At 48.1% G+C, this 12,048-nt stretch overlaps 1 protein-coding gene across 1 annotated transcript in view; it reads left to right on the top strand.

Moving 5' to 3' along the window:
- Nucleotides 1-10,178: 10,178 nt before the first annotated feature.
- Nucleotides 10,179-12,048, top strand: part of Arnt2 (aryl hydrocarbon receptor nuclear translocator 2) — a 144,959-nt gene continuing 143,089 nt past the window's right edge. The window contains exon 1 of the mRNA XM_005006247.4: nucleotides 10,179-10,334. Within this exon, the coding sequence (XP_005006304.1) occupies nucleotides 10,304-10,334 (31 nt within the window). The 5' untranslated portion in view covers nucleotides 10,179-10,303. The remainder of the gene's footprint in view (nucleotides 10,335-12,048) is intronic.

Raw genomic sequence — 12,048 nt, 5'->3', positions numbered from 1 at the left:
AGTCCTAATAAAGCCTCTTTTATATGGCATATTTTGCCTAATTGAGGCTTCTGTGTCAAGTAGAGAAGGTTTTACTGGCGACACCAAAGGCACTCAAAATACCCAGCAGCCAGAGCTGGTAACATTGACTGGCAAGTTGCAGTGATGAACAGAGAACAGCAGAGAATTGCTGGAAGCTGCCGTCTCTGGTGATGGGAAGACTCGCGGAGGCCTGCTGGCAGCTGCTGCCTCTGGCTGCCAGGAGGGTAGCAGGGGGCTGTTAATATTAGCCCCTGGCATGTAAGGCTTAGGGCTGTTAATGCAAAAAAGAGCTATGTTTTGCCTGTTTGTGGTTTCTGTCCAAATTGAGCAACAGGACTCTCAGTAGCGTGGTGACACTTTTGGCCACCATATAACATATAAAGGTATTATATATTGTAGATACTGCAACTACACAGAAATTTATATAAAGTATAAAATATGCTAATGTGATATAGCTGTTATGTAGATTGTGTCATCTAAAACTAAAAATCAGAGAGATACAGACATACGCCAAAGGCGTTAGGGAAGGCTCCACATCACAGTGGGATTGGTGTGACCATCACCCAAGCAGAGTTCACTAGGCTCTGAAGGACACATTGAACAGATTGAATATCAAATTTTTTTAAAGTGAGGAACAAACATGGTAAGTATACCAGAGTAGTGCTAGGGGCTGGTCAATTTTTCTTTCCTAATGTAATCAGTATTTGCAAGATACTGGGCCAGATTTAATACAGGACACAGAAATTTGTAAGATTAGCTAACAATATTCACTCACTGAGTCAAATGTAGAAGAGTGCAAGAGATCTGTCCGCCTGTAGAGATTTGAAGAATCTGGCCAAAAGCCTGGAGTTCATGACAATGTCCTATTTGAGTCTGTATCAGGAGGGCGAGGAATCTACGATGAAAGCCTGAAGGGTCTGTGCCAGAAAGTGCCCCCGGAGGCTAAAGGCCAGTGCTGGTAGCTAAACTACCTGTACAAAAAGCCAAGCAAGGATGCCGACGGAGAGGGCAAAGACCAGAGCTCCTCCAAAGATAATAACAGCCATCCTTGACTAAAGTGAAGACCAGAGGTCAGCTGAAGAGACCAGAACTTCCTTCCGAAGAAAAGTAGCCAGGACGAAGCTCTTCCAAAGATCAGTTGAAATCCTTCCCTCTTGTTCTCTTGTATCCTGTTGCAGTAGTTCTTCTCAAAGTGGGTCTCTCATGCCCAGAGCCACGCCAATTCAATTTAGCTGGGTGTCCCCACTCAAGTTGATAGCCAGTTCACCACCACACTCCCAATATGAAAGCCTCCTTATGAGGCCAGGTTATACTCTGCTGGCTGCTGGCAAAGGGAGCAGTGTGGTATGAAGGAGGAGTGCTGAGGATTAGGAAAACAGCTTTGTGACCAAAGTCACTGCATCATAGTAGCCCCTAAGGGGAGAAATGGGCCACATCAGGAGGGACCACTTGAGTCTTGGGCCCATTGTTCTTTGTCTGTCCCTTTACAAGATTCTTCACTATCTTCTTCTGCCAAGAAAGAAGCTGTTGAATGTGTTTGCTTGGTTATTTGTTGTCTTAAATTGTTATTTATACAGAGCTTTATTCTTTTTCTGTCTGTCAGTCTGTCTGTCTCTCTGTCTTTGGTAGAAGTGTTTATTTTTTAACAGGTTTTGCTTAGATTTTATTATGCTTTTGACCCAAGAATGAGCCTCTTTTAAGTCAATATCTCCTGCGAACAGTATTATCCATTTTGTCTTGATTTTCAGTAGTTATCTTGGAAATTGTTTCCTATTCAGAATTTCAGGAACAGTTCCAGGGTGCATTATGGCAACCTGATGAATTGAGGACAGAAAAGGGTGAGTGGGGAAAGTCCTAACAAGGAATGAACCTAGCCCAAGAGAGTGGGAAGAAGTGAGTCCTCAGATGTCAGGTATTAGCAATGTCCTGAACGTGTCACCATTGGTGAGGGCGCTCACATCCTGCTGGTGGGCTCTCCCTTTGACCAAATCACTGTGTGTGTACACAAATTATTTGCTTGAGGACACAGAATAGTTTTTGTAATGAAGACTGGGGTTGTGGGTGACACTTCCATTCAACTTAAGATGAATATGATTTGATACAAACTATTCAACCTGTTAAATTAATTCAGCTTTGGAAGCTGCAGTGATGGAGGATGCCAGGAGGCCTGGTGCTCCCCTGAGAGTGTTTTTCCTTTCTAGGGTACAGTGTGTTAGAATCTAACAAACTGGAACATAGGAGGGAGACCCTGGTCCCACCTTGCTATCACCTATAGCATCACCAGTGAGTTTTCTCTGAAATAAAGGATTTGATTGTACCATGTACAAAACCAGGAAACCTAGACCTACTCTAGAAACATACCAACATCAGCTTCTCGTCACGGAATTACTGAGAGAGTGGTGGAGTTGGACCCCACATTCTGGTAGGTCAGGAAGAAATGGGTATTTCCACCTTGACTCTGCTAGGAAAGCAGGTCACCTTACTACTCTTGGGTCAAAAGTATAATAAACAGCGCTAGAAAATCCAAGTAAAATCTGCTAAAGATAAACACATATTCCAAAGAGAGAGAGAGAAAGAGAGAGAGAGAGAGAGAGACAGACAGACAGACAGACAGACTGGGAACCCACTATACCTTTCCTTGTACTTTGCCCTGTATGTCTCTTTGGCTGAATCCATGTAATATCTACGTACTAAAATGTTAAACATAGGCAAGTGCTTCTCTGAGTCCTGTGAGCTGCTCTAGCAAATCAGAAGTTGCAGGAAGCCTAATTTACAGTCAGTGAGTCAGAAGCCTCAGGTCACTTGCTGGGTGAAGCAAAGACAGTCTTGTTGGATTGAGCCCTTATTGTGTGGGCTCTGACACTCTCTCACTATCATGAAGATGGTGTCAGAATAGGGACGTCCTGCAGAAGTGATTGCTGGTACAAGGTGAGGGGAGGCCTGCACAGTGGGCGTTAGAGGTGATCCGCATTGTTAGCACAGTGCAGAAACGGGAACTTGAGCTTCAGTGTTTCCTCTATATCATCCCCACCCTCAGGAGGCTGGCTCTACATTGGCCATAGGACGGACCTCCCATTCTGCAAGCTGGAAGGATCGGGGCTCCAGCTTCGAAGGGCAAGGGCCGTTGGGTAGTGAGAGGGATGCATGTGGTTGCACACCAGGGCTTAGAGGGTGAATTAGCAGTGTAGGGAAGTAGACAATGTCTGGTGAAGCCAGCAGGTCTGGGGCAGTAGCTGGAGGTACTTCTGCATTCTGGCTCCTTGTGCAGCTAATGAGGAGCAGGAGTGGCTTGTTACAAGAGGAGGAGAAGAAATTGCCCTAAGGCTGGGTAGGGCAGCAGTCACTGCCCTGTCACAGTGCTCAGGAGAAGGCACTGTCTATTTACTTCTAAATTGTGTGCTAGTTGGGGCTGGGGGTGCAGTTCAGGGGTAGGATGTTTACTTTTCATGTGGGTTTCATCCTCAGCATGGCAAAAATAAACAATAATTAATTTAAAAATTATGGAAAAAATTATGTACTGGATAGCTGTTAACATTAACTTCTAACATTCTATTATCCTGTGTTTAAGAAGTTAGATATCCAAAAGCCCAGTGTATAACCCCTTAACAGCTTGAGTGTCTTCAAAATAAGTTTTCCTAAGTAGGAATATGCTTGATTTCCCCCAGCAGGTGACCTACAGGAAGGAAAACCCTTGTCACCTGTCCCGGGTTTGTAGTAATTTGCATGCTAATGACTGAGCAGTCCCAGACCAGTTGGTTGGAAAATGAACTTGGTCGAGCCACATTGTGTTGGAGTAACTTGTGTGGATGCCTGTGAAATGCCGACTATCACTTGGAAAGAGAGATTAATCATTAACTGACCCCATTAATTCACTTGGCATTTTAAAGCAAAAATTACCTCTATATAAAACACAAGAAAAGACCAAATGCACACTAGCATCACTTACTAAAATGTGCAGGAATTGTATTATGTTAAAAAAGGAAAAAGATTGTTCTCATTTGTGAGTTTGGTTTCCAGATTGAGTTAATACAACAGGAAGTGTTTCAAGTCTGAATAATTTCACAGGCATGTCCTTTTTTCACTGATAAGATCAAAATCAAATATGTTGGAGCCAGAGTGAGTTCAATCCCTGGTACCGATAAAAACAAAAAAGACAAAAAAAAAATATTTTGAGTCGGAAGGCACTATACACTGGAACTGTTGTGATCACTACTGGCAAATGGAGTTACTGACATCTTCCTGGTAGATTGGGAGAAAATGAAAACTCACATGGAGTAGGGCATCAGCATTGTGTAAAATGTTGTTTTGGGTATTTATTTCTATTTTATTAGTGAGGGGGTAATTGATGAATCTTTGAATATGAATCAAAATTGTAGCAGGATATTAAAAATAAAAATGTAGCCCAGAGGAGGTGGGAGGGAGTCAGAGGCGTTCCCTGACACTGCAATGTGTCACCTCATGTGGAGGGAGATACCTCTGAGCCCTGTCACTTGTCATGGAAGAGACAAAGGGGTGCGGACACTGTGTGCTACGGTCATGGAGGTCTAATGAGATATTCAGCCACTCTCTCCATATAGATGAGAGTAATTCACACGGATCTGGCTCTGAGTTGGGGATGGGGTATGGGGAGAGGCAAGTGAAGGCATGAACTTACCGCCTAACAGGATGCATGGACAGGTAAGAGAATAATCAGTTCATGTCTGAATGAGGGGCAGGGAGGGCTTGGGGCTCCTCCATAGAAGGAGGTGTGCCTGCAGAAGAGGAAGCCATTGCACTGGTTCCTGGGGAACTGGAAGTGCACCAGGAGTACGTATAGAATAATAAGTGGTTCGAATTTATTGGAGCACAATCATTAGAAGTGAGAGCAAGGGTCCAGAAGTAAAAATGGACAGGAAGGTAAAATTCCAGACATGGGGATTCTTTGCAGACTCAGTCCTTGGAGTTATAAATATTTCTTCTCACGCACGCTGGGTCATTCCCTGCATTTCTCTCTGTTCATTTTCCTATGGCTCTAGTGCGTTTCTCACTCAGTGTCAGACCTCGGCAGGCTCTGTGCTCTCCCAGCTTTCCTGTCCTTTTAGAGTGGTGTCCTCACTCTTTGAGCAATGCTTCTTTGTGGCTCCAGCCTCGGGATTCCATCAGCAGCTGCTGTCTCTTTTCCGGAGATGGATCAGCCATGATCACCTTTCCCTGGACATGGTCTATTTAGGGGCAAGTACAGCCCAAAATGCAGCCACCTCAGCCTTTCCTTTTAGATTCTGTTCCTTCCCTGGAGTGGAGAGAGGAATGGAGTCTCTCTCTGGCAGTGGGAGGCAAGGAAGTTTCAGCTCTCGCTGCCAGAAGCTGGTTCTCCACTGGGGGAAGGAGATGCTCAGCGAGAGAAGAGGATGACAGGGTGGAGGGAAGGAAGCTGTGTGTGCAGGGGCTGGTGAAGCCAGGCACCGCACTGGGTGCTCTGCTGCCTGCCAGCTCCCTGCTTTTCCGTATTTGGGTGCTGAGCTGTTCTCCAGATTTCCTGTGCTTCCTGAGGTCTTACTTTGAACTGGAGAGCTTTCATGAACAAAGTAAAGAATCTTTATTAATTTGCCCTAATATTTTAAGCCAAGTGTTTAAATTCATTTGTTTTCACTTGTTCCTGTTTAAAAGCAAGTATTGGCAGCTGTTAATTTTCCCCTGGGTATGATTTTTGATGTAGAGTCATCTGACACTATTTCCAAATTGCCTTTTTTTTTTTTTTTTTTTTTTTTAAATTCCAATTTGCTCTGTCTCATTTTTGCTGTTGACCTCTCTAATAACAGATCCTGGCCTCTCTAATAACAGACCCAACTAACACCTCTTGCCAACCACATCCAAGATAATGTTCCAAGCTTTGTACCGATGGCAGCTCATCTGGTTCTCACAAAGCCCTTACCAGGTATGCACCACTGTTAAGGTTTACATCTAGATATCTCCTTAAAGTCTCATGAGATCACAGGCAGGACCTTTGGAAGGGAGCTGGGCCTTGCAACTGACTTGCTGTTTGGAGGTGGATCTTGGCTTAGGCAGTCACTGTGGGTGTAACCTGAGGGTTACATGCCTGTCCGTGCTCTTCCCTGACTCTCTGCTTCGGGTCTGCCCTGACACAAGCAGCAGCTCCTGTATCAGGACCTGAGCCACACCATCATGCTTTAGAGCCAGCTGGCTATGAATTGAAACGTGAGCCAAAATAAATCTCTCCTCCCTTAAATGGTAGGCATCAGGTATTCTGCCCCTGTGATGGAGAAAGTGACTTAAACAATCTTTACCACCATTCATAGATGAGGAAACGGAGGCACAGACTGCACACAGTTGCTGAAATCTGGCAAGGCCCAACTACTTTTTACTTCTTAGTCTGTTTGATGGTTAAGGCTGGTCTGGAAGCTTTCTCTTGCCCTCAAGAAGGCCAGAGAATGCAGAAAAATCCCCACACCCAGCAATGTCCCCAAGCCAGTCAGAGTGCCTATCTGCTTGCAGGGCCTGGGAGGTTTGAGCCCACATGGAGGGGAGGTAAGAGTCATCCAAGTTGGTCAACACAGAACCGTAGTGTATTACATTTGTTCTTTGCTGTTCATTTGATGTCTCCAGCACTGGAAGAACTTGGTCAGAGTGTCCACTGCAACTGTGACTTATGCCAATGTCCTCTTTAATGACCAGGATTTCCAGAGATGAACACAGGCCATAGGCTCCTCCCAGGGCAAGAGTACCTAGCCCTACCCTCTGAGATTTTAAAGAATTTCTGTTTCCTCCATGGGGCTAGTAGCATAGCTCCTGATTTGGGGTCTTCTTCAAGTGGGGAAGGATCCCCTTAAGAGGTACTGCCCTTGGCCTGAGTTGGGTGGCCTGGGGAAGCAGGTGTCATAGAGGTGACCTGGACACCCATACCCTGCTCATCCACTGATGCTGTACAGGCCCAGGGGCTGCACAGCCCACCTGCATGTGCTGGCTGTGCACCGCACCTTCCAGCAGCAGGACAAGGGCTCCATCCTGCTGTATGCTACTTGTAGCACCTGGGCAGCCTGCTGGCCGTGCGGCAGGCTGTGCTCATGTGTGAGCATGTGCTAGTGTCCTTTTATGAGAAGTCTGGCTTCCAGGCTGTGGACCCGTTCAGCAACTCAGTTTCATCTTTACTGCAGCTCAGGACAGTGGGTGGCATTGTCCCCACTTTACAAGTGAGAAAAGTGAGACTTAGGGAGCCTGGGCAACATTTCAGGGGTCTTAGAGTAAGTTATCAACTGGGAAAAAACCTGTTCTGTGCTGCTTTAAAGGTAGAAAGGCTTGTGCCTTTGTGTGTGATATTGAATTTCCATCCACCTGTAGAAGAGACCTGCCAGCAAGGGCAGGACTGCCTAGAGAGGGACCAGTGGCAGAAGGCAGTAGGGGGATCATGGTGAACATATGATAGAGCAGAAGTCCTTTTTTTCTTGTGCCAGAACCCAGACGGATCTGAAGCAGAACTGGAGTTCTGCTTTCTTCCACCAAGGTTAAAAAAAAAAAAATACAGTAAAAGAAAGTCTTGGGACCACAGTGTTTTTTTTTTTTTCCCTGTAGATTATTATTATTTTTTTTTAGTTAAAGAGAAAAAAGAGAAAAAAAAAAAACAAAGCAGTAAAAGGGTACAAGTAGTACAGAGTTTCAAGAAAATATACAGTAAGAAATCACTAGTTAATAGATTACATATTGTCATCTTAGAAACAGTTGTCCAAATTACAAAATTAAAGCATACAAAGTGGACATTCATACAGTGAGATTGCAGACAGTTCTGTTCAATGATAACTCAGTAATATAGTTTTCTATCCTACACACTTAAATATACATGCAGTTATATCCTTTAGGCCACTTTCTTTTCCTCTCTTTTTTACAATAACAATTACACTTTTTGGATTTTATTACTCCCATAGTTCTTATTACTTTTTTTTGAAGAGAATAAAACCAAATGTGATAAAACAAAACCACCGTGTTTATCAGCACGGCAGTGGGGTGGGGGTAGGGATCCAATGTCCCCAGAAATGTGCGTAATGGACCTAGAGGGTCAGTGTTAAATTTTTAAAATGCAAATCTCAGCTGTAAATTCAGCCTTGTTTAAAATTTTAAAAGGCTCCAGGTTGTTTAAAGGTTGAGTGGAATTCCTAGGCCTGCTAACTGGTCACAGTCTACTAACTCTCATAATTAGCACAAGACCACTGTATTGTGTAAACGCCACTTTGCATTCAGCAATGACTAACCACTCCATTTCAGATGTTTACTTAAGGGGGGGATTTCCATCCATAATCAATGTTTCTGGGGGATTTCACCTACTTAATACTGAGAGACAAGAGGAGAAGTTGCGGTCCCAACTCTTCCCTTCCAATTTCTTCTCCATCCCTCCAACCCCAGCCACCAAATCCCTTTACACTGTGGGTGACTTAGGTCTGACCCTTATCTGCACGACCTTGAGAAAGTCGTTTCTGTGCCTTGAGTGTGAGTCCTCTGGGATGGCACTGAGCTGAGCGGCAATGGTCTTTTCCACCTCTGTGGCTTCACTACTGGAGGAGCTGTGGTCTCCTTCCTCATGAAACTTAAAGTATTTACTACCTAGTCCAAACCACAACAGGATCTAAACTCCAAGCAGGCAGTGGGGAAGGGCTCCCATTCCTAGCAGTCGTTTTTGTGTTACCTGATTTTATTGCAATGAATGAGTAAAAGAAGGAGACAGCTTGTGTAAGAACTAGTACTAAGGGCATTTAAGGAGAAACATTTAGAAAAGTGGGCAGTGGCCAACAGCATGGTCAGAAAGTAAAATTTGTCAGCATGCATGCCTGGTTGATGTGTGCATAACAGTCATATCCAGCCACTTTTATTTTTTAGGGAGAATGTGAGGAATATTTTGGGGGCCAAATGAGCCACAAGTAATACTGGTATGTAAATGCCAAGAAGGGGAACTCATATTCCCAGGGGAACAGACAGGACTTGGGGGAGGTGGACATGTGCATATGGAGAGATTGCTAGACACAGGCCTGCCTGTCTGCAGGGAGCAGTACCCAGAAGTTTGGCAGAACACCTGTCTGATGTGGGGTGAGCCCCGTCTCTCATGGTCTCTATCTGGGCCTGACCCATCTGTCACTACAGCACAGTACTTTGTTCTTCCCTTGAGATGCCTTCTCACACACACCTCTCCACATCTAATTCACATTTCCAAAGCCCCGTTTTCATCTGTGCTGATGGCTCAGCCTCCTTCATCCACAGCGACCACAGGCTGCAGGCTGACTTAAGCGAGTAGACCCCAGGCTTGGTCCTCCCCTCCCCTCATGCCATAAGCCCTCCCAGGGCAGTGCCCCTGTGGCCTCTATCACCCTGCTAGTGGACGGTACAGCAGACACCTGACCTCTTACAAAGTGATACACTACAGATCAGTAGTGACAGACCGTTTTGGATGACCACGCTTATCCGGAAATGCATCCCAACCACTGCTTCTCTAACCCTTGCCCTAAATGCTTCTTTGGGTGGATTTAAGATCGTGTGTCATCCTGGCAAATGTGCCTGTGCTCGGGGCCAGCTTGCCTCTCAGGGGTCTCCCTGAGATGGAGCACTCTGCCCTCTCACCTTTACCAGGCACCTGCCCCAAGGACCCTGAAAAGCCAACTTTCCTCATAGGGATGGCTGCATCTGGTACTTCCCCACCCCCCCAGTCCTCCACTCCTGACTTCACCAGGCCCTGGAGACAAAAGCCTTAAAAGATCTTTTTTACATTCTCCAGGTGGCAGTTTACAGAAGGCTCCTGACAGGACCTCAGGTAATAAACTACGATCCTGCATGGGGAGGAGGGCAGAGCCGGGGGGCCTCACTCCAGCCAAGCATTCCTCAGTTTCCCTAGTGCCACTCCACCTTCACACGGCCCAGTCCCCAGCAGGCCGTTGTTCTGACCAGGTCCAAGGACTCGTGTCCCCTGCAACCGGGGTGGGTCTGCACACCGTACCCACTGTGCGCATCTGGGGGGCGAGGTGACAGGCGGGGCTGCGGGCACCGGCGCGGGCCGGGTGGGACCGGGAGCGGGTCGGGTGCGGCGGGAGGGGTGGGGCGCAGGTCCGCGGCGCGGCCCAAGTCTCGTCTCGCGGTGCTGGGCTCGGACCCGGGCGCCCGGCGCCGACAAAGGCGGGCGGGAGGAGGGGCGCGGAGGCGGGGACGCGCGGCCGGGAGGAGCGGAGCGCGCCGCCAGCGGGCGCCACCCCCGCCGCTGTCCTTTGTGTGCGCGGCGCGGCGCCGGGCCGCCGGGTCCGGTCCCTCCGCGATGGCCACGCCGGCGGCCGTCAACCCTCCGGGTGAGTGTCGGGCGCGGGCCGGGGAGGCGTCGTCGTTCGCCCGGCCCCGGGGGTCATGAGCCGGCGCCTGCTCGGAACCGAGGCCGGGCCGGGCCCCGCGGCTCCGACACCACCTTGGCCACCCGCGCCTGGCGCCTTCTCCCGGGCCCGGATGTTCGCGAGTCCCGCGTGGCGGACGCAGGGAAAAGTTTGGGGCTGGATCAACAGGGTGGGATCCGACTGTCCCCGCGCGGGTCCCCTGCGCCCGCACCGCTGTCACCCCTGTTCGGGGAAGCAGGAGCATCCCATCCCTCCTAATGCACCCGTGGCCCGCGCTTTCGGTCCACCTGTCCCAAGGGTGCCCATTGGGCAGATTTTTGAAAATGGTGATTGATTTTGAAGTGAGAGAATGCTTACCTGCTTGGCAAGTGTGGCCAGAAATTCTCCTCTAGTTGGGAAAGTTCCCTGTCGTGGACACGGCTGCTACAGGGTGTCCGAATGGGACACCAGACCCGCTGCCAGGCTTGGGATTGTGTTTGGCTGCTGCAGACAGGGCAGGTTGCTGTGTTCCTGCAGGGTTGAGGAGGGATAACCTAGAGGTCTGCCCTGGAAGGTGCCAGTAGGGGAGAAGGGCCCTGTGTCCAAGGGGGAGGCAGTAGGTGAACAGCCACATGCCCAGCAGAGGAAAGTGTCGTCTGAGAAACAGGAGGGAAGGATCCTTTGCGTCTTAGTGGCCATGGGATGCATTGGGTCTGGACTTTCAGCAAAACCTCACAGAATAAGAAGAGTTGAATACAAAGAGCCAGGCATGAGCGGGAACTGCAGGCCCAGCCAGCTGTGCTTGTTCCTAGCATGGGCGGAGGTCCGAGCATGGGTGGTGCACTTTGGGTGGAAGAGGGAGCCGAGGGACCCGACAGCTGAGTTTTGTGGATGTGGCCATGGCTCGAAGGAGAAGCTAAGGACTGGGGACTTTTTCACCCAGCATTAAAAGTAAGTCCTCAGTGGTGCTGAAGAGAGAAGTCACACCATCCCTGCTTTTCCTTAAGGTTAGTTCTAGGTAGCATGGAAAGAGGGAAGGCGGAAGTGGAGGCAGGGAGCAAGGTTGCATGGGTCAGGGGTGGGAAATCAGACTTGGGCAGTGGCTGGACTGGGGGGAAGGCTGGCACTGCTGAGTGGGTGGAGGAGTTCCACCTGGCGCTGGTCAGCTTTATGGTATGGGTGAAGGACATGGTCAGAGAGACTCACCCTTGAAGACAGAGCCTGTGCAGTCCTGAGGAAGAAGCTCAGAGAGGCAGAAGCCTAAGAGGGACAAACAAGGAGTCCCCTGTCTGGAGCACTGGTGGAGCACATGGATTCAGTGCACGGCCAGCCAGTTTGCTTTGCTTCTGAAGCAGTTTTAGCCTATCCAACTTCTTAGAAATCAATAGAAAATAGATGGACTAAAATGTAATGAAGTTAGAAAAAGTACAAGACATTAAATGAAGATAGCCCAGTCCCATGTAGGTTTATATTGGGTAAAGGAATACGTCTGAGGTGATTTACACACTCCAGTGCCACTTGTCAGCGCTGAACACTGTTTTGTCCTTTATATTGTTCCCTGAGCTCTGTGGAGTAAAGACCAAGCAGCTGCAGGATGGCACTGAGTCCATCCATGCCTGTCCCTGGGTTCCAGGGAACCACGCGGGTATAACACAGGGATCCTATGTGAGGTTGGTAATACCTGACCAGTTTGACA

Source organism: Cavia porcellus, unplaced genomic scaffold, assembly GCF_034190915.1.
Source record: "Cavia porcellus strain 051 isolate PalLab524CR breed Dunkin Hartley unplaced genomic scaffold, mCavPor4.1 scaffold_6, whole genome shotgun sequence".
Classification (NCBI taxonomy): Eukaryota; Metazoa; Chordata; class Mammalia; order Rodentia; family Caviidae; genus Cavia; species Cavia porcellus.
Note: the sequence above shows the minus strand (reverse complement) of the source record. Positions and strands in the feature narration are given on the sequence as shown.